The 26,237-nt window shown below is 44.8% G+C and overlaps 1 protein-coding gene across 2 annotated transcripts in view; it reads left to right on the top strand.

The window, feature by feature from the left end:
• The window catches only part of MFSD12 (major facilitator superfamily domain containing 12), a 117,288-nt gene that overhangs the window by 14,003 nt on the left and 77,048 nt on the right, over nucleotides 1-26,237 (top strand). For both annotated transcript variants that reach the window (XM_069741976.1, XM_069741986.1), the window contains exon 2: nucleotides 25,676-25,886. In XM_069741976.1, the coding sequence (XP_069598077.1) occupies nucleotides 25,676-25,886 (211 nt within the window). The remainder of the gene's footprint in view (nucleotides 1-25,675; nucleotides 25,887-26,237) is intronic.

The following is a 26,237-nucleotide window of genomic DNA, read 5'->3' as shown; positions in this document are numbered from 1 at the left end:
GATGAAAATACTATTTCTTTCATCAGCGAAGGCCTTGCATTTATCTTAAAAAAACAATACCTTCAAATTTGATAACACCTGGTACAGACAGGTGGAGGGTACAGCCATGGGTACACCTGTCTCATGTACCCTGGCTAACCTCTTCCTGTCTGTATTTGAAGAAAGGTATGTATACTCCTCAAAGAATCCATATCTAAAACACATAAAACTTTATGTCAGATTCGTGGATGACATGTTCGTGGTGTGGGACGGCGACCGGGTCTCCTTCACGAATTTCGTGGAGTACCTGGGGCTGTCAAATACCATGAACATGCAGTTCACTCATCAATTTGGGGGTTCAGAATTGACATTTCTGGACGTGAGCTTGAAAATAATTGAAGGAAATTTGTGCACAGAAGTGCACCGTAAATCCTCTTCCTGCAATTCTTTGTTGCATTTCAATAGCGCCTACCCTTCATATGTGAAAAAAGCCTTACCTTATAGTCAATTTTTACGGGTAAAAAGAATAAACAGCAGTACCACGGGTTTCCATAGACAGTCCCAGGAACTTTTTGAAAGATTTAGGAGTAGAGGATACCCTGAATCCGTTCTTACCTCAGCATTGGAACAGGCAGAGGGAGATAATCCCAGTAAAACGAAAAAGGGATCAGAAAAAGAGAAGAAATTTGTTTTCTGTTTTAAATATGGGCCAATGGACACACAAATTAAAACAGCAATCCGCAAAAACTGGCAAATTCTCTGCCAAGACCCTGCGTTAATAGAAATGACGGAAAGAGGTCCCTTATTTGCCTGTCGCCGTAGCAAGAATATAGGAGATCTGATAGTTCGTAATCGAATAACCTCCTCTCGTAGTAATTGGCTGCAAACTGCAGCCCCAAAAGGTAATTTCCGATGCGGGCATTGCAATTATTGTAGTTACCATCTAACAGGTGCTTCATTAAAAATCGGCCCTATAACGCACGTAGTACGCGATTTTATCTCATGTAGAACAACTCATGTAGTTTATATTCTATACTGTCCTTGCGGCTTCTTCTACATCGGGAAAACAATTCGCCCTATGTTTATACGTTTTAGAGAGCATCTAAACTCAATACGAACAGGAAAAGGAGTTCCCCGCTTAATAAAACATATAAATGAACGGCATGGGGGTGATGCTCAAATACTCCAGTTTGCAGGAATAGAAAAAATCTCCCTGCCACAGGACGGAGGTAATTTAAATTGCATGCTGTTGCGTAATGAAGCGAAGTGGATTATAGAAGCGAACGCGTCTGGACCAATAGGGTTCAACGAGAAAAAAGACATGTCTGTTTTTTTGTAAAAAAAAAAAAAAAAAAAAAGGTCTTGTGTAAATGTAATTATGATTCATTTCTCCTATAGTGATATTGTTTGCTATGTTATTGTTTTTAATTGCCTTTTAAATTGTCTCACCTGTTATTTTCCGGATAGTGGACATTTGTCCATTATGACGTGGGAGGAAGAGGGATGGGCTCTGAGGCTTTGCAGCTAAAAGGCCCCCCCTCCCCCCCATCCGTCACTGGATCTGTTGAAGTGCTTGCAGCACGAAACAGCTGTCATCCGTATGTGTTTCACTACCCTCCCTGCACCGCATGACTTCATGTGAATAAATCGCTTTTTGCTCAACACCGGTGAGTGCGCTGTTACTTTTTCTTGTTTTGGATACATTTATGCAAACTGTTTTTCTCTGTGGAGCAGCACCCAGGTGGAGCTTACATAGTGATAACTTTTTTTCTATTGAGACTAAAGGCTTATACGGTGTGCTTGTACCCCTGAAGCATAAAGGTCTAACGTATAACGGCTGTGCGATTGCAATATTTCTGGACTGATTACCAATATACAGCCCTTGCATTCGGCCTGTTTACAGCTCCCAGGGTCTTCACCAAGGTGATGGTAGAGGTAATGTCATACCTCCGATCCCGGGATGTAGTGATTGTCCCATACCTGGACGACTTCCTTGTGGTAGGGAGGACAGAGACCCATTGCTCCTGTCAAGTAACAGTTGTAACATCAACTCTAATAGAGCTGGGATGGATAATAAATATCCTCAAATCAAAGTTAGTTCCAGTAAAAGTGCAGTCCTTCCTAGGATTAATACTGAACTCCGAGTGTCAGCTCTGCCTCCTTCCGGAGAACAAAGTAGCCAGAATAATCAACTTGACCAGTACAGCAACACATCAGCCAGCGATGACCCTAAGAAAAGCAATGTCCCTACTAGGCTCATTAATGTCATGCATTCCGGCTATAGGATGGGTGCAATTTCACCTGAGACAACTGCAGTGGGAAGTTCTGTCAGCTCAAACTGTTAAGAGGGCATTTGGAAAGAAATCTGTCTTTATCAGGGCGTAAGACATTCTCTAATCTGGTGGACTTTGAGGGAACATCTCACAATGGGTGTCCAGTGGCAGAAACCGGTCGAAGACATCATCACGACCGACGCAAGTGGTATAGGTTGGGGGGGCTCATGAGGTCTCATTCAGTACAAGGAACCTGGTCCTTCAAAGAAAGGAATCATGGCTCAAACGAAAAAGAACTATGGGTAGTGGAAAAGGCCTTGAAACATTTTCTCCCCTTGCTCCAGGGCCGCCATACTCAAATCATGACGGACAATCGAGCAGTGGTGGCTTATATCAATCACCAAGGGGGGACGAGGTCCCAGGGCCTCATGGAGGTGTCAAATCTACTTTTCCAGTTGGCAGAACACCTGTCATCCCTCACAGCACTACACATGAGGGGTGTAGAAAACACACAGGCAGACTTCCTGAGTCGCAGAGGTCTGAGACAGGGGGAATGGTCCTTGAACCCCGAGGTGTTCCAACAAATAATGCAAGCCTGGGGTACACCAGAAATACTTATTTGCCACCTCACACAAAGTACAAAAATTTTGCTTTCTAAACCCAAGAGAACATCCTTTTGCAGTAGATGCAATGCTAATACCATGGAGGTTCTCTGGCCTATGCATTCCCCCCGATAGTAATGATTCCAACAGTAGTCCGGAAGATCAGAGAAGACCGTTCAAAAATACCCATGGCTCCATTCTGGCCAAGAAGGCCATGGTTCTCCCTTCTAAGGCAGATGTCATTAACAGACCCATGGATTCTGCCAGAAGTTCCGGACCTGTTAACCCAGGGACCATTGACCCACTCTCAGGTGAAGGGCTTCCATCTGGCACCATGGAATTTGAGAGGGCGTTACTGAGTCACCAAGGATTCTCATCAAGGTTAGTCTCCACCTTTTATTGGTTTAAAAAAAAAAAAAAATGTTTATTGAAAATTTTACATGTTAAACAACACATCAGAAAACTTCGGGTGGGGGAGGAAGGATGAAGGGGGGAGTCGGGGGGGAGGAAGGGGGATAAGGGGAAAAGTCCAATGCATAACATTTTAAAGACCACAATATAATCAGTACAAAATACACAAGTACAGTGTCAGATGAAACAAAAATGGAATTCAAGAAGCATACGATTTAGATAAGGGAGAGAGCAGACTGAGATATATGCTGAGGACATCCAGGGATCCCACCACGAGAGGACCCTAGTTCTCCTCGATGGCCCCTGAGCCATAATAACCTCATAGCAAAAGTGTAAGTCGATCCTGGAGATCAGCTCTGCTCTGGAAGGGAAATCCGAGGACTTCCAATGTTTCGCGATACATTGTCTGGCGGGAACTAGGACATTAGAAACCATGGGCCGAAGGGGGGAAGGGAGATCGATGAGGGAGATGCCCAGCACAGCGAGCTGACCACTCAGCACAAGGGGGAGACGGATCAGATTAACAATCAAAGCCTCCACCTCACGCCAGAAGGCCCGGATCTGCGGGCACGACCACCAGACATGAGGAGGACCCTAAGGCGCCACACCTCTTCCAGCAGAGAGGGGAGGAAGACGGGAAAACCTTCGCCAGGTGGACGGGGGTAAGGTACCAGTGCAACTGAATTTTTTTCACCTGTTCCAAGTGGCCAAGACCAGACGAGAACCTGGAAGGGTGCACCATAGCGAATTGCCAATCCTCCAGGGAGGCCTCAAAACCCAGCGAGGACTCCCAGGAAGACATTAAAGGAAGCTTGACAGTAGAACCATAGGCAATGAGGGCTTTATAGATTATGGAGATGCCATGTGGCAATATGGTGGCCGGCCTGAAGAATCTATGGGCCGGGTCCTCTGTCAAAGGCGGGGGCGCCCCGAACGACCGACATGACCTGAGAAAGCTGCGGATCTGCAGGTATTGAAAGAAGTCAGACTTAGTAAGGGAGAATCTCCCTGAGAGGACCTCAAATGACAAAAAGCCATCCGATCCGAAAAGGTCCGCCACCCGGAGCACCCCGCACCTCCTCCAGGAGGAAAGAGAAATGTGGCCAATGGCCTACTCCAAAGCCTGCAAAGAAACATAGTCAAACATAAACACTAGATGGGAAGTATTAAGCAGCGCCCACAGTTTAGAAGCATTCCTAATAGAACGGAGACACGGGCTCACAAGAGGAACCTGAAGCAACTGAAGCTCCAAGAGCAATCTAAGCGAGTTCTTGGGGGCAAAATGAGATTCAATCAGAAACCAGGGCAAACATGAGTTCCCCTCCCACCATATCTTAAGGGGCTCAAGGATCGCCGCCCTATAGTAAGACTGCACCGCAGGAGCTCCCAACCCCCCCACAGAATACGGTAGGCGCATAATCCGACGCTTGACCCTATGGGGCTTCTTATTCCAAATAAACCGATCTATAAGGGATCTTTCAGGAAGAACTGGGTTTTTCCTTAGGGCCTGGAGAAAATCCTCCTTCATTTCGAAAAAGTGTATGCGTGCCAGCACATCTCTTGGGACGGAGGCCCCCAGGCCGGACGGTTTAGGGATCCTGTGCACACGGTCAATTATGATGTCCTTTGGCGCGAACTGCGGTAGAGCTGCAGCCATAAAGTCCTGCAGAAATAGCTTCAAATCCCCTGCTAGAACAGATTCCTCAATGCCTCTAAGTTTGACGTTATTTCTCCTGGACCTATCTTCCAGGTCCAGGGCTTTAGAGTGAGTTTTAGCGGCCAGGGTTTGCAGGGTCTCATGAGCGTCCCAGAGCTCGTTATGAGAAGAGACCAGCTCCGCCATCTTGCGTTCCAAGCGGTCCGTGCGGTTACCCAGCTCCGCCACCTCCCCTCTTAATTCAGCCAGCATAGTACGCATATCCTCTTGGATGGAGGTTCTGAGGTCTCCAAGCAGACCCTTGAGGAGAGAAGCAGTCACCGGACCGTCGGCCGAATCAGACGCCATACCGCTTGAATTCAACGCTGCTCCGCCTGAATGCGACGCTGTTCCGCCTGGATGCGACGCCGCAGCGCCCGACTGCGACGCTTGAGCGTTGCGTTGTGAAGAGCGGGAAGGTCTGGGGGAGGACGGCGCCATCTTTGATTCCGGCGGTGGCTGTGGGGAGGCCGCAAAGAAGTCAGGAATTCTCCTGAAGGGGTCCCGGGTGCCAGCTCTGGATTTTCCCATGCACTCACCACCGTACCGGGGATCAGTACCGATGTCGTGGAGGGAAACGAGGAGGCCGGAGAGGTAGATATGAGCCGCTTTAAGGTTCCTGGCTGAGGAGCTCCAGCTCTGTGCGGCCTACTCCATCGGCAGACAGGCCACGCCCCGTCTCCACCCTTTTGAAAAACAGAAAGCCTATAACATCTAGAATCTACGGTAGGATGTGGAAAAAGTTTCTTGACTTCTTGACCGTTGGGGGATGTAGCTCCAGTGGCAGCCATCCTATAGTTCCTGCAGGCAGGGTTGCAACTCAGATTAGCAACTAGCACCCTTAAGGTTCAAGTTTCAGCCTTGGGGGGGCCCTATACATCTGCAACCTAGCATCAAATAGGTGGGTTTCACGATTCAAATAATCCTGTGGCAGGTCTAGGCTGGTGGTTATTCCAAAAATCCCTCCTTGGATCTAAATTTAGTCTTAGAAGCCTTAACAAAAGACCCTTTTGAGCCTTTGCATGAGTTGTCACCTAAATTACTCACCGTGAAAACAGTCCTACTGGTAGCCCTAACATCGGCCTGTAGGGTAGGTGATTTACAAGCTCTGTCGATATGCCCTCCTTATACTCAGGTTTTTGACGACAGGATAATTCTAAGACCAGACCTGGCGTATCTCCCCAAGGTGGTCCTAAAATTCCATAGGAGTCAGAAGATTACTTTACCATCGTTTTGTAAAAATCCTGGGGAACAAAAGTTCCATATGTTTTAAATAAGAAGATCTGTGTTACAATACATGACCATGACTAGTCAGTGGAGGAAAGACCAAACCCTATTTGTAGCCTTTCAGCGTAGTAAAAAAGGGTGTGGGATAGCTAAAAGTACCATTGCTAGATGGATCAGGGAGGCCATTAGTCTATCCTATTCTGCGAGTGGCACTCCGGTTCCTGATGGCATCAAGGCTCACTCCACCAGAGCCGTTGCTACCTCCTGGGCAGAGAAAGCTGAGGTATCGATTGACCAAATTTGCAAGGCCGCTACCTGGTCCTCACCCTCAACTTTTTCAAACACTACCGGCTAGACCTTTCCTCCTCTGCTGACCTAACCTTTGGTACAAGGGTACTTCAAGCGGTGGTCCCTCCCTAAGGTTTCATTCTACAAAAGTCTCTCCGGTGTGCCGTTATGGTGGAAGTGAAAACACCAAGGTTGCTTACCGGTAGCCGGTTTTTCCAGAACCAATGACTGCACCTGTATATTCTCTCCCCCAACCCCCCCCCCCCCCCCTCACCTTTTCAGTTTGCACTATAGTTTTGGGTGTGTTTAGTTCATATGATGTGGTGATTGGTTTGCCATGTGTACTAACCAGGGGGCCTCTCATGCTCTGAATGAAAACAAACTGAAACGACAGAGGTACCACCCTTTAATTTTCAGTAGGGTTTTCTGTCCTCACTGGGCGGATCCTGTCTCTCAGGTGTGCCATCATGGGTTCCGGAAAAAAACTGCTACCGGTAAGTAACCTTGGTGTTTCTTCCACGTATCAGGTGTCTGTGTACTCAGGAGAAAATGGACGTTAAAATTTGTTGTGCAATTAACCCCTTCATGACCCAGCCTATTTTGACCTTAATGACCTTGCCGTTTTTTGCAATTATGACCAGTGTCCCTTTTATGAGGTAATAACTCAGGAACGCTTCAACGGATCCTAGCGGTTCTGAGATTGTTTTTTCGTGACATATTGGGCTTCATGTTAGTGGTAAATTTAGGTCAATAAATTCTGCGTTTATTTGTGATAAAAACGGAAATTTGGCGAAAATTTTGAAAATTTCGCAATTTTCACATTTTGAATTTTTATTCTGTTAAACCAGAGTTATGTGACACAAAATAGTTAATAAATAACATTTCCCACATGTATACTTTACATCAGCACAATTTTTGAAACAAAATTTTTAGGGACCACCTCACATTTGAAGTCAGTTTGAGGGGTCTATATGCAGTGGCGTAACTACAAAGTTATGGGCCCCGGTGCGAACTTTCAAATGGGGCCCCCCACCATGCCAAAATGTTTTCCACCCAAATTCACATTTTCCCTATTAATGTTGCACACTATAGCTTTATTGCAAAGTTGTATAGTGTGACCTCCGTTGCATAACTATCCAGTGCCGCATCCTGGCATATATTTGTCCCCTGTACTGCCATTGTTATGTAATGTATAAAAGAAAATAAACCATTATACTCATCAGGGGCTAACATAGAAGTCATGGGGATCCATATAAGAAGTATAATGCACCCCCATAGTACTCCTTATAGTATAATACACTCCCCATAGTCCCCCATATAGTATTGTACACTCCTCAGTCCTCCATATAGTATAATACACTCCTCCGTATATTAAAACACACTCCTCATAGTGCTCAATATAGCATAATACACTGCTCAGTCCTCCATATAGTATAATACACTCCTCCGTATATTAAAATACACTCCTCATAGTGCTCCATATAGCATAATACAATCTTCGTAGTGCTCCGTATAGTATAATACACTGCTCATAGTGCTCCATATAGTATAATGCACCGCCATCGTCATCCATGTTGTACAATTCACTTCCCATAGTATGATGCACCATAGTTCTTCATATAGTATAATATATTCCCCATAGTCCTCGATTCAGTATAATGCAGCCCACATATAGTATAATACATCCACCCCACAGAGTATACTGCAGCCCTGCTATACAATACAATGTAACCCCCATAGAATATAATGCAGCCCTCCTCATAGTGTAATGCAGCCCCTCCATACAGGGGCAGTGAGAAAGACATGAGCAAATGGTGACTAGGGGGCAGGGGACAAGGACACAAGGGGGGTAGTGGAGACAGGCACAAGGGTAACATAGGGGGGCTAGGGAGCAAGGAAGACAGACACATGGGGGCTAGGAGGCAGGGGAGAAGGTTACAAGGGGACTAGTGGGCAAGGGAGACTGACACAAGGGGACAAAGGAGACTGGCACAAGGGGACACACAGGGACTAGTTGGCCAGGGAGACTGACAAGGGGACACACGGGGACTAGTGGACAAGGCAGATTGACACAAGGGGCACATGGGGACTAGATGGCCAGGGAGACTGACAAGGGGACACACAGGGACTAATGGTCAAGGGAAACTGGCACACGGGGACAAGGGACACAAGCATAAGGGGACAAGGGAGACAGGCGCAAGGGGACACACAGGGACTAGTGGGCAAGGGACACTGACAAGGCTACACACGGGGACAAGGGATAGAAGCACAAGGGGACTCATAGGGACTAGGAGGAAGGGGAGAAGGGCACAATGGGACACACGGGAACTAGGGTGCAAGGGAGACAGGCACAAGAGGACACAAGGGGACTCAGAGGGCAGAGTAGATAGGGACGCAAGGGCTGCAAGGGGACAGAGGAAGACGGGGGGACTGGGGAGGAGGGAAGAAGGGGGCACAGGGATTACAAGGACAGGGTAGATGGAGAACACATGGTGAGAAAGGGGACAGGGGAGACTTGAGAGCAGGGCAGACGAGTCACACAGGGACAATGGGCAGGGAATGCTTGGGAGATGAGGAGCATTGGGAGACCAGGGGAGGAGGAACAAGGTGTGTACGGGGGGCCCGGAGGAGCACAATGACCTGAACCTGGGGACCTACTAGGACATGGGGCATCATAAACGCCGGTATAGTTCACTGCGGCGGGGGGAGTTGGGTGCGTCTGACCTGTTGGGCCCCTGACTTGCCAGACTGTGGTAGTTACGCCCCTGCCTCACACACACTACAGATATCATACACACACACACGCACTTCAGATATCACACACACACTATAGATATCACACACGTTATATTAAAAATACCACTATTGATGTGTATATTCGTTATATAGGCCATACTGGTGTGTGTGTATATATACACACACACGTACATATATACACAGCAGTATCACCTATATATAACGTATATACACATCAGTAGTAGTATTGCCTATAGAACGTATATAGACTGCTGTATATACATTATATAGGTGATACTATCATTATATACAGAAGCAGCCAGTATCACTTATATATTGTATATACAGCAGTATATATACATTCTATAGGCAATACTACTACTGATGTGTATATACGTTATATATAGGTGACACTGCTGTGTATATATGTACATGTGTGTGTGTATATATACACACACACCAGTATGGCCTATATAACGAATATACACATCAATAGTGGTATTTTCAATATAATGTATATAGACTGATATATATACACATTATATAGGTGATACTGCTGTATATAATCACTGTATCACCTATATAATGTATGTATAGCAGTCTATATACATTATATAGTGAATACTGCTACTGATGTGTATATACATTATATAGGTGATACTGCTGTGTATATATGTACGTGTGTGTGTGTGTGTGTGTGTGTGTGTGTGTGTATATATATATATATATATATATATATATATATATATATATATATTATACACACACACACACCGCAGTGTCACCTATACAATCTATATAAATCAGTAGCAGCATTCCCTATATAATGTATATAAACTGCTATACATACATTATATAGGTGGTACGGTGATTATATACAGCAGTATCACCTATATAATGTATATATAGCAGACTTTACACATTATATAGGTGCAACTGCTGTATATACACATTTAAAAAAATCATCTTGGGACTTACCCAGGTCCCTGAGATGGGGGGAGGTCGGTAGGATAAAGGGCTGAGGTGGGTCGGGTCCCAGCATCGGCAGTAGAGGATCCCAGGCAGGCTGGCAGCATTGGTGAGAGGCAGAGCAGTCTTCTCTGACGCTGGTTCAGGCCGGCCAGCCAGCGTCAGACACAGGTGGAGGTCCCAGCGTCGGCGGTACAGGATCCAGGCCGCAGCCAGGCAGCATTGGTGTACACCAGTCTTCTCTGATGCTGGTTCAGGCCAGCCAGCGTCAGACACAGGTGGAGGACCGTCCCAGCGTCGGTGGTAGAGGATCCCGGACCCGCAGGCAGCATTGGCGTGGCGAGCAGTCTTCTCTGACGCTGGTTCGGGCCGGCCAGCGTCAGACACAGGTGGAGGCGCGCGCCCTATTGCACGCAAGCTTTTTCAAATCACGGGGTCTCCTGCTTGCTCGCGCTCGCAAGGGCAGCAGCAGACGAGCACACGCAGGCGGCAGGATCAAGGACCGCGACCATGCTCATTGCTCCCGCGACCCGCACTGACGCCGGCCGCCGTGGGCGGCCCTTGTCAGTGCGGGCAACTTAACACAGGAACATTTAAAGGGCCGGCTGGAGGCCGGCCGGCGCTATGTAGTAAAATCGCTGCCGGTCTGACCTGCCGGGCGGCGGGCCCCTGACCTGCCGGGCCCCGTCGCAGTAGCGACCGCTGCGACCGCGGTAGTTACGCCACTGTCTATATGGCTGAAAATACCCAAAAGTGACACCATTCTAAAAAATGGTACTCAAAACCACATTCAAGAAGTTTATTAACCCTTCAGGTACTTCACAGCAGCAGAAGCAACATGGAAGGAAAAAATGAACATTTAACTTTTTAGTCACAAAAATGATCTTTTAGCAACAATTTTTTTATTTTCCCAATGGTAAAGGGAGAAACTGAACCACGAAAGTTGTCCAATTTGTCCTGAGTACGCTGATACCTCATATGTGGGGGTAAACCCCTGTTTGGGCGCACGGCAGGGCTTGGAAAGGAAGGAGCGCCATTTGACTTTTTGAATTAAAAATTGGCTCCACTCTTTAGCGGACACCATGTCAGGTTTGGAGAGCCCCTGTGTGCCTAAAAATTGGAGCTCCCCCACAAGTGAAGAAAAAGCAGAAGTCCAGCGCGGGTGATGTCCGTAAAAAATACCTTTTATTCCATATTCGTTAAAAGCACATAAATCCAAAGTCCATCTTCATATCTATAGACACAAAAACGGGTGATTCATACCAGTGACAGTCACAGGCTTAAAGTGCATTAAAATCATACGCGTTTCAACGGTCGTGCCGCCTTACTCATTGTGATAAAAATAAAATGAAAGAGGACTGCCATATAGGACTAGGCCCATTAGGTTACACCCCCTGATCTTGCAGACAACAGAAACAGGGCAACACCTACAGGTAATTAATGAGTTTAGCCTGAAATTTGCATGTCCAAATACTATGCTTAAGGCAGGAGAAAGAAAGGGAAGGGGGGGGGGGAAAAAAAGTCTATGGACTTGTATATGGATGTTATATATACAAGAATTATAACTTATCATTCATAATAATTCATAAGATCCTGCCGGATATTCATGCCTAGGGGGGCTCTGGACTTAAGCTGATACATCCACCATATCTCTCTGTTGGTTATTTTTCTTTTTATATCTCCCCCTCGGAATGGAGCTTTAACCCTTTCAATCCCGTGGACCTCCAATGAGCTGACATCCCCATTGTGTTTATGGATGAAGTGTTTGGATGCAGCAGAGCTCTTATGGGTGATTTTATTCACTGCATCAGACAGGTGCCTCCTTATTCTCACTTTCAGGGGACCCCCTGTGCACCCCACATATTGCTGCTCACAGGTGGTGCAATTAATCAGATACACCACATTGGAGGTGTTGCAGTTAATGTAGTGGTTAATTTTGTAGGTCTTTTTGGTGACAGATGAGTGGAATTCCTTACTGTTCACCATGTATTTACAGCAGGTGCAGATATTGTGCCCACACTTGTATGTGCCTTTAGTACTGAGCCAGTTTTCTTTCTCTTTTAACCTTTTGTCCTCACTTAAAAAGAGGCTGGGGGATAAGATGTTGTTCAGACTAGGGGCTTTTTTAGCGATATAGCGCACTGGTTTGGACAGGATTTGGTTAAGCTTTTTATCCTGGCTCAGCATAGGGATTCTTTTTCTGATGATATCAGTAATCTCTTTGAACTGAGGGCTGTATGTAGTGGTGAAGGTGATGTGCTCCTCACTGGACACACGGTTACTACTCGCTTTATTCAGCATAGTCTCCCGATCTATATCCTCCACAATGCTCTCAGCCCTCTGCAGCATCCAGCTGGGATAGCCCCTATGAGCCAGCCTGCCCCTCACCTCCCTCTTACTCCTGTCATACACTTCCTTGGTGGTACTGTTCCTCTTAAACCTGTAGAGTTCCCCCACAGGTATGTTTTTTATTACATGTCTAGGATGACATGATTTGGCATGTAATATGGAATTAGTCGCGGTATTTTTCCTGAAAGGGGAGATTGTGATGATTGAATCTGAATTTAGATCTAAAGTAACATCTAAAAAATTAATGTTTCTACCCCCAATTGTATAGGTGAATTTCAAATTCATTTCATTTTCATTCATATATTTGATAAGTTCAGATATCAAGTCCGCAGGTCCCTCCCATATGAGGAGCAGGTCGTCCAGATAGCGTCCCAGCCACCTAATATAGGGGGAGAAGGGGTTAACATGTGAAAACATGAACAAGCTCTCCCAGGCTGCCATATACAGGTTAGCGATAGATGGCGAGAACCCTGCGCCCATCGGGGCTCCGCAAACCTGCAAAAAAAACTCTTTATTAAAGGAAAAAAAGTTATGTTTGAGGAGAAAGTCCACCGAGGAAATCAAAAATTCCTGTATAGCCGGAGTGTAGTCACTGTAGTCCTGGAGATGTCTCCTCAGGATGGAGATAGTCAGGTCATGCATCAGGGAGGGATACAAGGCCTCCACATCACAGGAGATGAAGATACAGTCTCCAGACCATGCAGTCTTATCCAGGGAGGAAATCAAATGCTTTGTATCTTTTATATAGCCTGGTAGTCTAGAAATCAGTGGTTGCAGATACATATCCACCCAGGTACTGAGGTTTTCACCCATGCTTCCAATCCCTGCTACTATGGGTCTGAATGTAGGGGGGAAGACTTCCTTGTGGATCTTAGGCAGGGAGTGGAAGATGGGGATTATAGGGTGTTCCACAAATAAATCCTCAGACAGTTTTTTTTATCCAGTGCCCCTATAGCAAAACCCTCAGAAAGCAGATGTTTTAATTTTTTCTGGAATAGTTCAGTGGGATCATGCTGTAGTCTCCTATACGTGTTGCTGTTATTCAGCATCACCATGTTCTGCTGGACATATAGACCTGCATTCAGTAGGACCACAGCTCCTCCCTTGTCAGCTCTTCTGACCATGAGATCCTGGTTGCCTCTGATCTCCTCCAGAGCTTTCCTTTCCGTTTTACTCAGATTGGGTCTGTTGTGGTTACATGAGGATTTTTTTCTTGAGTTCTATCAGGTCCTCCTCTATGCATTCCTGGAATGAATCCAAGATGTTAGGTCTTGAATTGACAGGGTAAAAATAGGGTTTTTTTTTTATTTATAACCAGAGTTTAGGTTTTTGGTGGATTCTATAGATTCACTCTCAAGGGTCCTCAGGTCACTAATGGAGCAAAGTTCCCCCACAAGTGACCCCATTTTGGAAACTAGACGCCCCAAGGAACTTATCTAGATGCATATTGAGCACGTTAAACCCCCAGGTGCTTCACAGAAGTTTATAACGCAGAGCCATGAAAATAAAAAAATTATTTTCTCAAAAATGATCTTTTAGCCTGCAATTTTTTATTTTCCCAAGGGTAACAGGAGAAATTTGACCCCAAAAGTTGTTGTCCAGTTTCTCCTGAGTACGCTGATACCCCATATGTGGGGGTAAACCACTGTTTGGGCACATGCCGGGGCTCGGAAGTGAAGTAGTGACGTTTTGAAATGCAGACTTTGATGGAATGCTCTGCGGGCATTACGTTGCGTTTGCAGAGCCATTGGTGTGCCTAAACAGTAGAAACCCCCCACAAGTGACCCCATTTTAGAAACTAGACCCCCCCAAGGAACTTATCTAGATGTGTGGTGAGCACTTTGAACCCCCAAGTGCTTCACAGACGTTTACAACGCAGAGCCGTGAAAATAAAAATCATTTTTCTTTCCTCAAAAATGATGTTTTAGCAAGCATTTTTTTTATTTTCACAAGGGTAACAGGAGAAATTGGACCCCAGTAATTGTTGCGCAGTTTGTCCTGAGTACGCTGATACCCCATATGAGGGGGTAAACCACTGTTTGGGCGCACGTCGGGGCTCGGAAGTGAGGGAGCACCATTTGACTTTTTGAATACAAGATTGGCTGGAATCAATGGTGGCGCCATGTTGCGTTTGGAGACCCCCTGATGTGCCTAAACAGTGGAAACCCCTCAATTCTACCTCCAACACTAACCCCAACACACCCCTAACCCTAATCCCAATTGTAGCCATAACCCTAATTCCAACCCTAACCCTAAGGCTATGTGCCCACGTTGCGGATTCGTGAGATTTTTCAGCATCATTTTTGAAAAATCCGCGGGTAAAAGGCACTGCAGTTTACCTGTGGATTTACTGCGGATTTCCAGCGTTTTTTGTGCGGATTTCACCTGTGGATTCCTATTGAGGAACAGGTGTAAAACGCTGCGGAATCCGCACAAAGAATTGACATGCTGCGGAAAATACAACGCAGCGTTTCCGCGCGGTATTTTCCGCACCATGGGCACAGCGGATTTAGTTTTCCATAGGTTTACATGGTACTGTAAACCTGATGGAACACTGCTGCGAATCCGCAGCGGCCAATCCGCTGCGGATCCACAGCCAAATCCGCACCGTGTGCACATAGCCTAATTCTAAAGGTATGTGCACACACTGCGGAAAACGCTGCGGATCCGCAGCAGTTTCCCATGAGTTTACAGTTCAATGTAAACCTATGGGAAACAAAAATCGCTGTACACATGCTGCAGAAAAACTGCACGGAAACGCAGCGGTTTACATTCCGCAGCACGCCACTTGTTTCTGCGGATTCCGCAGCGGTTTTACAACTGCTCCAATTGAAAATTGCAGTTGTAAAACCGCAGTGAAATGCACAGAAAAACCGCGGTAAATCCGCAGCGGTTTAGCACTGCGGATTTATCAAATCCGCAGCGGAAAAATCCGCAGAGGAACAGAATACGTGTGCACATACCGAAGCCCTAATCCTAGCCCTAACCCTAGCCCTAACCCTATTCTAACCTTAGTGGGAAAAAAAAAAATTCTTTATTTTTTTTATTGTCCCTACCTATGGGTGTGAAAAATGGGGGGGGGGGGGGGGGGTCATTTACTATTTTTTTTATTTTGATCACTGAGATAGGTTATATCTCAGTGATCAAAATGCACTTTGGAACGAATCTGCCGGCCGGCAGATTCGGCGGGCGCACTGCGCATGCGCCCGCCATTTTGGAAGATGGCGGCGCCCAGGGAGAAGACGGACGGACCCCGGCAGGATCGGTAAGTATGATGGGGTGGGGGAGAGCACGGGGGGGGGGATCGGAGCACGGGGGGTGGATCGGAGCACGGGGGGGTGGATGATGCACGGGGGGGTGGATCGGAGTGCAGGGGGGTTGGATCGGAGCACGGGGGGGTGATTGGAGCACGGGGGGAGCGGAGCACAGGACGGAGGGGTGCCGAAGCAGTGTACCGGACAGATCGGAGGGCTGGGGGGGCGATCGGTGGGGTGGGGGCACATCAGTGTTTCCAGCCATGGCTGATGATATTGCAGCATCGGCCATGGCTGGATTGTAATATTTCACCAGTTTTAATAGGTGAAATATTACAAATCGCTCTGATTGGCAGTTTCACTTTCAACAGCCAATCAGAGCGATCGTAGCCACGGTTGGGTGAAGCCACCCCCCCTGGGCTAAACTTCCACTCCCCCTGTCCCTGCAGATCGGGTGAAATGGGAGTTAACCCTTTCACCCGATCTGCAGGGACGCGATCTTTCCATGACGCCACATAGGCGTCATGGGTCAGATTGGCACTGACTTTCATGACGCCTACGTGGCGTCATGGGTCGGGAAGGGGTTAATCCTTACGAAAGTTTTTTTTTTTTTTTTTTTTAAACTAGGTCTAAAGGAAAAATTTTGTGAAAGATAAGTTATCCAAAAAGTATCGTTTTTCCTTGCGGCAATAGACATGCCACAATGCTTCTCTGGATAATATGCTAATTATGCAAATTGTCTCTTCAGAGAGAGCTAGCTCTTTCTCTCTGAAGTCAATTTGCATAATTAGTGAAAGATAAGTAAATGTTTGTCTGCTCCTTCCAAAAATTCCTGTGAAGTACCTGAAGGGTTAATAAACTTCTTGAGGGTATGTGCACACGTCAAAATTTCTTGCAGAAATTTTCCTGACAAAAACTGGACATTTCTGCCAGAAATCCGCATGCGTTTTTTGACGCGTTTTGTGTGCGTTTTTTCCCAAATGCATAAAATTGCGGGAAAGACGCAGAAAATCCGCAAAAATAGTGAACATGCTCATTTTTTTTACCGCGATGCGTTTTTTTCGTGGAAAAATGCATCCATGTGCACAAAACATGCAGAATGCATTCTAAATGATAGAATGCATAATGTATGCGTTTTTAATGAGTTTTTATATAGTTTTTAGCGCAAAAAAACCTAAGTGTGCACATAGCCTGAATGTTTTGAGTACCTTGAGGGGTGCAGATTTTTAGAATGGTGGGGTTTTTTTTTTTTTGGTCATACAGGCCCCTCAGTCACTTAACCCCTTAATCCCATATGACGTACTATCCCGTCAAGGTGCCCTGGGACTTAATTCCCAGTGACGGGATAGTATGTCATATGCGATCGGCCGCGCTCACGGGGGGAGCGTAGGCGATCACGGCAGGGTGTCTGCTGCCTATCGCAGCTGACCTCGGGCACTATGTGCCAGGAGCGGTCACGGACCGCCCCCGGCACACCGCAATCAAACTTGATCGCAGTGTGCCAGCGGTACAGGGACGCATCGCGCAGGGAGGGGGCTCCCTGCGGGCTTCCCTGAGACCCCCGCAGCAACGCGTTGTGATCACGTTGCTCCGAGGGTCTCCTACCTCCCTGCCGCAGGCCCGGATCCAATATGGCCGCGGCATCCGGGTCCTGCAGGGAGGGAGGTGGCTTATTAAGTGCCTGTAAGTTAGATCGCTGATCTGACAGTGCTGTGCAGTCTGTCAGATCAACGATCTGTGATGTCCCCCTCTACCCCGGGACAAAGTAGAAAAAAAAAATAGAAAAAAAATCCTAAATAAAGAAGAAAAAATAATTCCCATAAATACATTTCTTTATCTAAAAAAAACAAAAAAAAAACAATAGTACACATATTTAGTATCGCCGCGTCCGTAACAACCCCACCTATATAAAACTGTCCCACTAGTTAACCCCTTCAGTAAACACCGTAAGAAAAAAGAGGCAAAAAACGCTTTATCATACCGCCGAACAAAGAGGAATAACACGCGAACAAAAAGACGGATATAAATAACCATGGTACCGCTGAAATCGTCATCTTGTCCCGCAAAAAAAAGAGCCGCCATACAGCAAAAATAAGTTATAGTCCTGAGAATAAAGCGATGCCAAAATAATTATTTTTTTCTATAAAATAGTTTTTATCGTATAAAAGCGCCAAAACATAAAAAAATGATATAAAATGGGGTATCGCTGTAATCGTACTAACCAGAAGAATAAAACTGCTTTATCCATTTTACCAAATGCGGAACTGCAAAAAAAAAGAAATTAATGAATAGCTGGTTTTTGGTCATTCTGCCTCACAAAAATCGGAATAAAAAGCGATCAAAAACTGTCACGTGTCAGTAAATGTTACCAATAAAAACGTCAACTCGTCCCGCGAAAAACAAGACCTCACATGACTGTGGACCAAAATATGGAAAAATTATAGGTCTCAAAATGGAGATTCAAAAACTTTTTTGCTATAAAAAGCATCTTTTAGTGTGTGACAGCTGCCAATCCTAAAAATCCGCTATAAAAAACGCTATAAAAGTAAATCAAAACCCCCTTCATCACCCCCTTAGTTAGGGGGAAAATAATAAAATAAAATAAATGTATTTATTTCCATTTTCCCGCTAGGGTTGGGGCTAGGGATAGGGTTGGAGCTAAAGATAGGGTTAGGGTTGAAGCTAAAGATAGGGTTAGGGTTGGAGCTAAAGTTAGGGTTAGGGTTGGAGCTAAAGTTAGGGTTAGGGTTGGAGCTAAAGTTAGGGTTGGAGTTAGGGTTGGGGCTAAAGTTAGGGTTGGGGCTAAAGTTAGGGTTTGGATTAGAGTTAGGGGTGTGTCAGGGTTAGGGGTGTGGTTAGGGTTACTGTTGGGATTAGGGTTAGGGGTGTGTTTGGATTAGGGTTTCAGTTAGAATTGGGGGTTTCCATTGTTTAGCCACATCAGGGGCTCTCCAAACGCGACATGGCGTCCGATCTCAATTCCAGCCAATTCTGCATTGAAAAGGTAAAACCGTGCTACTTCCCTTCCGAGCTCTCCCGTTTCCCCAACATATGGGGTATCAGCGTACTCGGGACAAATTGGACAACAACTTTTGGGGTCCTAGTTCTCTTGTTACCCTTGGGGGGGAAAAAAAGATATTTTTATTTTCACGGCTCTGCGTTATAAACTGTAGTGAAACACTTGGGGGTTCAAAGTTCTCACAACACATCTAGATAAGTTCCTTGGGAGGTCTAGTTTCCAATATGGGGTCACTTGTGGGGGGTTTCTACTGTTTGCATTTGCAGAGCCCCTGATGTACCCAATGTGACGCCTGCAGACCAATCCATCTAAGTCTGCATTCCAAATGGCGCTCCTTCCCTTCTGAGCTCTGCCATGCGCCCAAACGGTGGTTCCCCCTTCACATATGGGGTATCGGCGTACTCGGCACAAATTGGACAACAACTTTTGGGGTCCAATTTATCCTGTTACCCTTGTGAAAATACAAAACTGGGGGCTAAAAAATCATTTTTGTGAAGAAAAAAAAAAAAGAATTTTTATTTTCATTGCTCTGCGTTATAAACTGTAGTGAAACACTTGGGGGTTCAAAGCTCTCAAAACATATCTAGATAAGTTCCTTAGGGGGTCTACTTTCCAAAATGGTGTCACTTGTGGGAGGTTTTAATGTTTAGGCACATCAGGGGCTCTCCAAACGCGACAAGGTGTACCATCTCAATTCCAATCAATTTTGCATTGAAAAGTCAAACGGCGCTCCTTCCCTACCGAGCTCTGCCATGCGCCCAAACAGTGGTTTGCCCCCACATATGGGGTATCAGCGTATTCAGGACAAATTGCACAACAACTTTTGGGGTCCAATTTCTTCTCTTACCCTTGGGAAAATAAAAAATTGGAGGCGAAAAGATCATTTTTGTGAAAAAATGTTTTTTTTTAACGGTTCTGCATTATAAACTTCTGTGAAGCACTTGTTGGATCAAAGTGCTCACCACACATCTAGATAAGTTCCTTAAGAGGTCTACTTTACAAAATGGTGTCACTTGTGGGGGGTTTCAATGTTTAGGCACATCAGGGGCTCTCCAAACGCAACATGGCATCCCATCTCAATTCCAGTCAATTTTGCATTGAAAAGTCAAATGGCGCTCCTTCCCTTCCGAGCTCTGCCATGCACCCAAACAGTGGTTTACCCCCACATACAGTCATGGCCAAAAGTATTGACACCCCTGCAATTCTGTCAGATAATACTGTTTCTTCCTGAAACTGATTGCAATCACAAATTCTTTGGTATTATCTTCATTTAATTTGTCTTAAATGAGAAAACACAAAAGAGAATGAAGCAAAAAGCAAAACATTGATCATTTCACACACAACTCCAAAAATGGGCCAGACAAAAGTATTGGCACCCTCAGCCTAATACTTGGTTGCACAACCTTTAGCCAAAATAACTCCGACCAACTGCTTCCGGTAACCATCAATGAGTTTCTTACAATGCTCTGCTGGAATTTTAGACCATTCTTCTTTGGCAAACTGCTCCAGGTCCCTGATATTTGAAGGGTGCCTTCTCCAAAATGCCATTTTTAGATCTCTCCACAGGTGTTCTATGGGATTCAGGTCTGGACTCATTGCTGGCCACCTTAGAAGTCTCCAGTGCTTTCTCTCAAACCATTTTCTAGTGCTTTTTGAAGTGTATTTTTGGGACATTGTCCTGCTGGAAGACTTATGACCTCTGAGGGAGACCCATCTTTTTCACACTGGACCTCACATTATGCTGCAAAATTTGTTGGTAGTCTTCAGACTTCATAATGCCATGCACACGGTCAAGCAGTCCAGTGCCAGAGGCAGCAAAGCAACCCCAAAACATCAGGGAACCTCCGCCATGTTTGACTGTAGGGACCGTGTTCTTTTCTTTGAATGCCTCTTTTTTTTTTCTCCTGTAAACTCTGTTGATGCCTTTGCCCAAAAAGCTCTACTTTTGTCTCATCTGACCAGAGCACATTCTTCCAAAACGTTTTAGGCTTTTTTGGTAAGTTTTGGCAAACTCCAGCCTGGCTTTTTTATGTCTCGGGGTAAGAAGTGGGTTCTTCCTGGGTCTCCTACCATACAGTCCCTTTTCATTCAGACGCCGATGGATAGTACGGGTTGACACTGTTGTACCCTCGGACTGCAGGGCAGCTTGAACTTGTTTGGATGTTAGTCGAGGTTCTTTATCCAACATCCGCACAATCTTGTGCTGAAATCTCTTGTCAATTTTTCTTTTCCGTCCACATCTAGGGAGGTTAGCCACAGTGCCATGGGCTTTAAACTTCTTGATGACACTGTGCACGGTAGACACAGGAACATTCAGGTCTTTGGAGATGGACTTGTAGCCTTGAGATTGCTCATGCTTCCTCACAATTTGGTTTCTCAAGTCCTCAGACAGTTCTTTGGTCTTCTTTCTTTTGTCCATGCTCAATGTGGTACACACAAGGACACAGGACAGAGGTTGAGTCAACTTTAATCCATGTCAACTGGCTGCAAGTGTGATTTAGTTATTGCCAACACCTGTTAGTTGCCACAGGTAAGTTACAGGTGCTGTTAATTACACAAATTAGAGAAGAAGCATCACATGATTTTTCGAACAGTGCCAATACTTTTGTCCACCCCCTTTTTTATGTTTGGTGTGGAATTATATCCAATTTAGCTTTAGGACAATTCTATTGGTGTTTTTTTTTTTCATTTAAGACAAATGAAGATGATAATACCAAATAATTTCTGTTTGCAATCATTTTCAGGAAGAAAGTGAGTATTATCTGACAGAATTGCAGGGGTGTCAATACTTTTGGCCATGACTGTATGGGGTATCAGCGTACTCAGGACAAATTGTACAACAACTTTTGGGGTCCATTTTCTCCTGTTACCCTTGGTAAAATAAAACAAATCCCTAACAAAAAAATTTTGTTTACAAACTTGTGCTGATGTAAAGTAGACATGTGGGAAATGTTACTTATTAATTATTTTGTGTGACATATCTCTGTGATTAAGGGCATAAAAATTCAAAGTTGGAAAATTGCAAAATTTTCAACATTTTTGCCAAATTTCCATTTTTTTCACAAATGCACGTTATATTGAATAAATTTTACCACTATCATGAAGTACAATGTCACGAGAAAACAATGTCAGAATCACTGGGATCCGTTGAAGCGTTCCAGAGTTATAACCTCATAAAGGGACAGTGGTCAGAATTGGAAAAATTGGCCCGGTCATTAACGTGCAAACCACCCTCGGGGCTTAAGGGGTTAAAATGTGTGGTGTCCCTTAAAAAAAAAAAATAATAATTCAAATTTGTTGCGAAAATGAGAAATCACTGGTCTACTTAGTTTTAACCCTTATCTTCCTAACAAAATATTATTTTTCAAAATTTGTGCTGATGTAAAGTAGACATGTGGGAAATGTTAGTTACTGTAACTGTTTTGTGCAATATGACTCTGATTAAAGGGCATACAAATTAAGTTTGAAAATTGCAACATTTTTGACATTTTCGCCAAATTTCCAGGTTTTTTTTTTTCACAAACGCAAGTCATATCAAATTTTACCACTACCATGAAGTACAATATGTCACGAGAAAACATTCTCTTAATCACTGAGATCCGTTGAAGCATTCCAGAGTTATTATCTTATAAAGTCACAGTGGTCAGAATTGTAAAAATTGGCCTGGTCAGGAAGGTGAAAACAGGCTTCAGGGCGAAGGAGACAATATAACATTAAGATGCTTATTAGGCTGTGTGCACACGTTGCAGATTTTTTGTTTTTTTTTCGCTATAAAAAAGCATAAACGCATACATTATGCATCCCATCATTTAGAATGCATTCCGCAATTTTTGTGCACATGATGCTTTTTTTTTCCACGAAAAAAAAATGCATCGCGGTAAACGCAGCATGTTCATTAATTTTGCGGATTTTTGCGTTTTTCCCACTATTTAGTGCATTGGGAAGCTCTGGGGAAAAAAGCGTCAAACGCATGCGCATTTCTTGCAGAAAATGTCCGGTTTTGCTCAGGAAATTTCTGCAAGAAATCCTGAACGTGTGCACATAGCCTTAGTGTGTAATCGGGGTCTAAGAGCCCCCATACACATTTGTTCAACTGACAGCCATCTATCGTTCAGCCAAACGCTGTCTTTCCAGAATGATGATTGATGTTACCTGTGAGGAATGTAAAAAATCCGCCTTCTGCCACTTTGAATGGGCCAAAAAAAAACAATTTAAGAGCAGGATGGAAAGTGAGCCATGCGAGCAGTCATCAAGTTTATAATGGCCAGAAATAAACAAGGCAAATCTGATGTTGGCGTTTATTATTATTATTATTATTATTATTATTATTATTATTATTATTACTTGATAGTGGCCCGATTCTAACGCATCGGGTATTCTAGAATATGCATGTCCACGTAGTATATTGCCCAGCCACGTATGTCACAGGTTAAAAAATAAACATCCCTTCCGATCCGAGTGCCCCTTGTAGTTCTGTCACCGCGGGGCAACTTCCAGTCCCAAGGTGTGATGATGTTGCGGTCACATGACCGTGACGTCATGGCAGGTCCTTGTCGCATACCATCATTGCCACCAGAACCTGCCAGTTGCATGGAGCGTCGCGAGGAGCGGGAAAGGCGGCGGAAGGTGAGTATATAATGATTTTGTATTCTTTTTAACATTAGATGTTTTTACTATTGACACTGCATAGGCAGCATCAATAGTAAAAACTTGGTCACGCAGGGTTAATAGCGGCGGTAACGGAGTGAGTTACCCGCGGCATAACGTGGTCCGTTACCACCGGCATTAACCCTATGTGACTGGAGGGGAGAATGCGGGCGCCGGGCAGTGACTGCGGGGAGGAAGAAGCGGCCATTTTCTTCCGGACTGTGCCTGTCGCTGATTGGTCGTGGCAAATTAGCGACTTGGAATTCCATGACAGATAGAGGCCTCAACCAATGAATATCTGAGACAGACAGACGGAAGTGACCCTTAGACAATTATATAGTTTATTATTATTATTATTATTATTATATATACACTAGATGGTAGCCTGATTCTAACGCATCAGGTATTCTAGAATATGCATGTCCACGTAGTATATTGCCCAGCCATGTATGTATCAGGTTAAAAAATAAACATATACTCACCCTCCAAAGGCCCCTTGTAGTTCTGTCGCCTGTGTGCGGTGCACGCAGCAGCTTCCGGTCCCAGGGTTGGATGAGCGCAGGACCTGTAATGACGTCAGTCACATGACCGTGACGTTATGGAAGGTCCTTCTTACATAGCATCTTTGGAACCGGAACCTGCCGCTTGCACTGCCGAGGACAGCACGCATGTCGGAGGGTGAGAATAACATATATATATATATATATATATGTATGTATATATATGTTATATGTGTATGTATGTGTGTATATATATATATATAATATATATATACTAGATTGTGGCCCGATTCTAACGCATCAGAGACGCGGGATTTCTACGTCGATGCTGTGCCGGTCTCTGATTGGTCGAGGCCTGGCAGCCTCGACCAATCAGCGAGCCGGGATTTCCAGGACAGACAGACAGACGGAAAAACCCTTAGGCAATTAAGAGTGGCCATATTGCCACCGGACTGTGGCCGTCACTGGTTGTGGGTGTTTTGCCACGACCAATCAGTGACGGCCACAGTCCGGTGGCAATATGGCCACTCTTTCCTCCCCGCAGTCAGTACCCGCTCCATACTCCCCTCTAGTCATCAAGTCAGCCCTCACCCAGGGTTAATGCCAGCGTTACCGGAGCGAGGTGTAATTCACTCCGGTTACGCAGCTATTAACCCCGTGTGACCAACTTTTTACTATTGATGCTGCGAATGCAGCATCAATAGTAAAACGATCTAATGTTAAAAATAATAATAAAAAATAAAAAAATAAAAAAAGTTATTCTCACCCTCCGACATGCGTGCTGTCCTTGGCAGTGCAAGCGGCAGATTCCGGTTCCAAAGATGCTATGTAAGAAGGACCTTCCATAGAGTCACGGTCATGTGACTGCGACGTCATCACAGGTCCTGCGCTCATCCAACCCTGGGACCGGAAGCTGCTGCGTGCACCGCACACAGGCGAAAGGACTGCAAGGGGCCTTCGGAGGGTGAGTATATGTTTACTTTTTATTTTTTAACCTGTTACATACATGGCTGGGCAATATACTACGTGGGCTGTGCAATATACTACGTGGACATGCATATTCTAGAATACCCGATGCGTTAGAATCGGGCCACCATCTAGTGTATAAATAATAATAATAAACTATATAATTGTCTAAGGGTCACTTCCGTCTGTCTCAGATATTCATTGGTCACGGCCTCTGTCTGTCATGGAATCCAAGTCACTGATTGGTCGTGGCAAATCAGCGACTTGGATTCCATGACAGACAGAGGCCGCGACCAATGAATATCCGTGACAGAAAGACGGAAGTGACCCTTAGACAATTATATAGTAGATATTTTTTTTTACATTTATAATAAATTGTTTTCAACCAGAGTAATAACATGAATGAGGAACTGATAGATGTAGGTTTCTTACGAATATGATCTCGTGTAGTGACTCACACATTGCAATGTAAGTTTAATTATATCTGCAATAGTAAATTCTAGAATTCTGCCCATTGACTTCCCGAAAAGGCCATTGTGTTCACATTATTCATACAGTTGCACGGTCCTATCTACAACATACTAGCTGGGAAAACTGTTAAATCCGATATATTAATACACATTTGGATATGAAAACCAATGGCATGGTTACCAATACTGACCAGGTTCACTGCACCTTTCAGTGGTTTTAGTTTTTTTATCTTAAACTACTTTTGATGTATTTTGTTCCTTCCTAACTGAAGCTTATTTTTCTTTGCAGGAACATTGAGTGTTCTTATCTCATTTCCCTTCATCTTCAACCCATGTTTGGGCTGTACAGAAAATACACCGCAGTGGGTTGACTTGATATACTTCATCCCTTTCATTGTCATCTTCCAGTTTGGATGGGCGGCTACACAGATCTCTCACCTTGCATTAATTCCAGACCTGGCTCACAATGAACATGACAAAGTGGAGCTTACAGCATTCCGGTATGTTCTTTCCAAGATGGTTAACATAAATGTATATAAATATATACTGTGTTGGCACCCTTGAAATTGTTCAAGAAAATTAAGTATTTCTCCCAGAAAATTACACATTTGTTCCCTTTCTGTGTATTGGAACAACGCAAAGTGGTGTGGGGGAGGCAAATTGGCCATAATTTCACACTTAAATCACAAAAATTGTTGGCACCTACAACAAAACATTAAGTTGGGCTATTGGAATAAATTACTGCAATCAATCGGCTTCCTATAACCATCAATAAGCTTCTTACGCCTCTCAACTGGAATTTTGGACCAGTCTACTGCTCCATGTCTCACGTTTGGTGCCTTTTTTTCCAA

Source organism: Ranitomeya imitator, chromosome 1 (genome assembly GCF_032444005.1).
Source record: "Ranitomeya imitator isolate aRanImi1 chromosome 1, aRanImi1.pri, whole genome shotgun sequence".
In the NCBI taxonomy this organism is placed as follows: Eukaryota; Metazoa; Chordata; class Amphibia; order Anura; family Dendrobatidae; genus Ranitomeya; species Ranitomeya imitator.
This window is presented reverse-complemented; position numbering and strand designations above follow the sequence as displayed.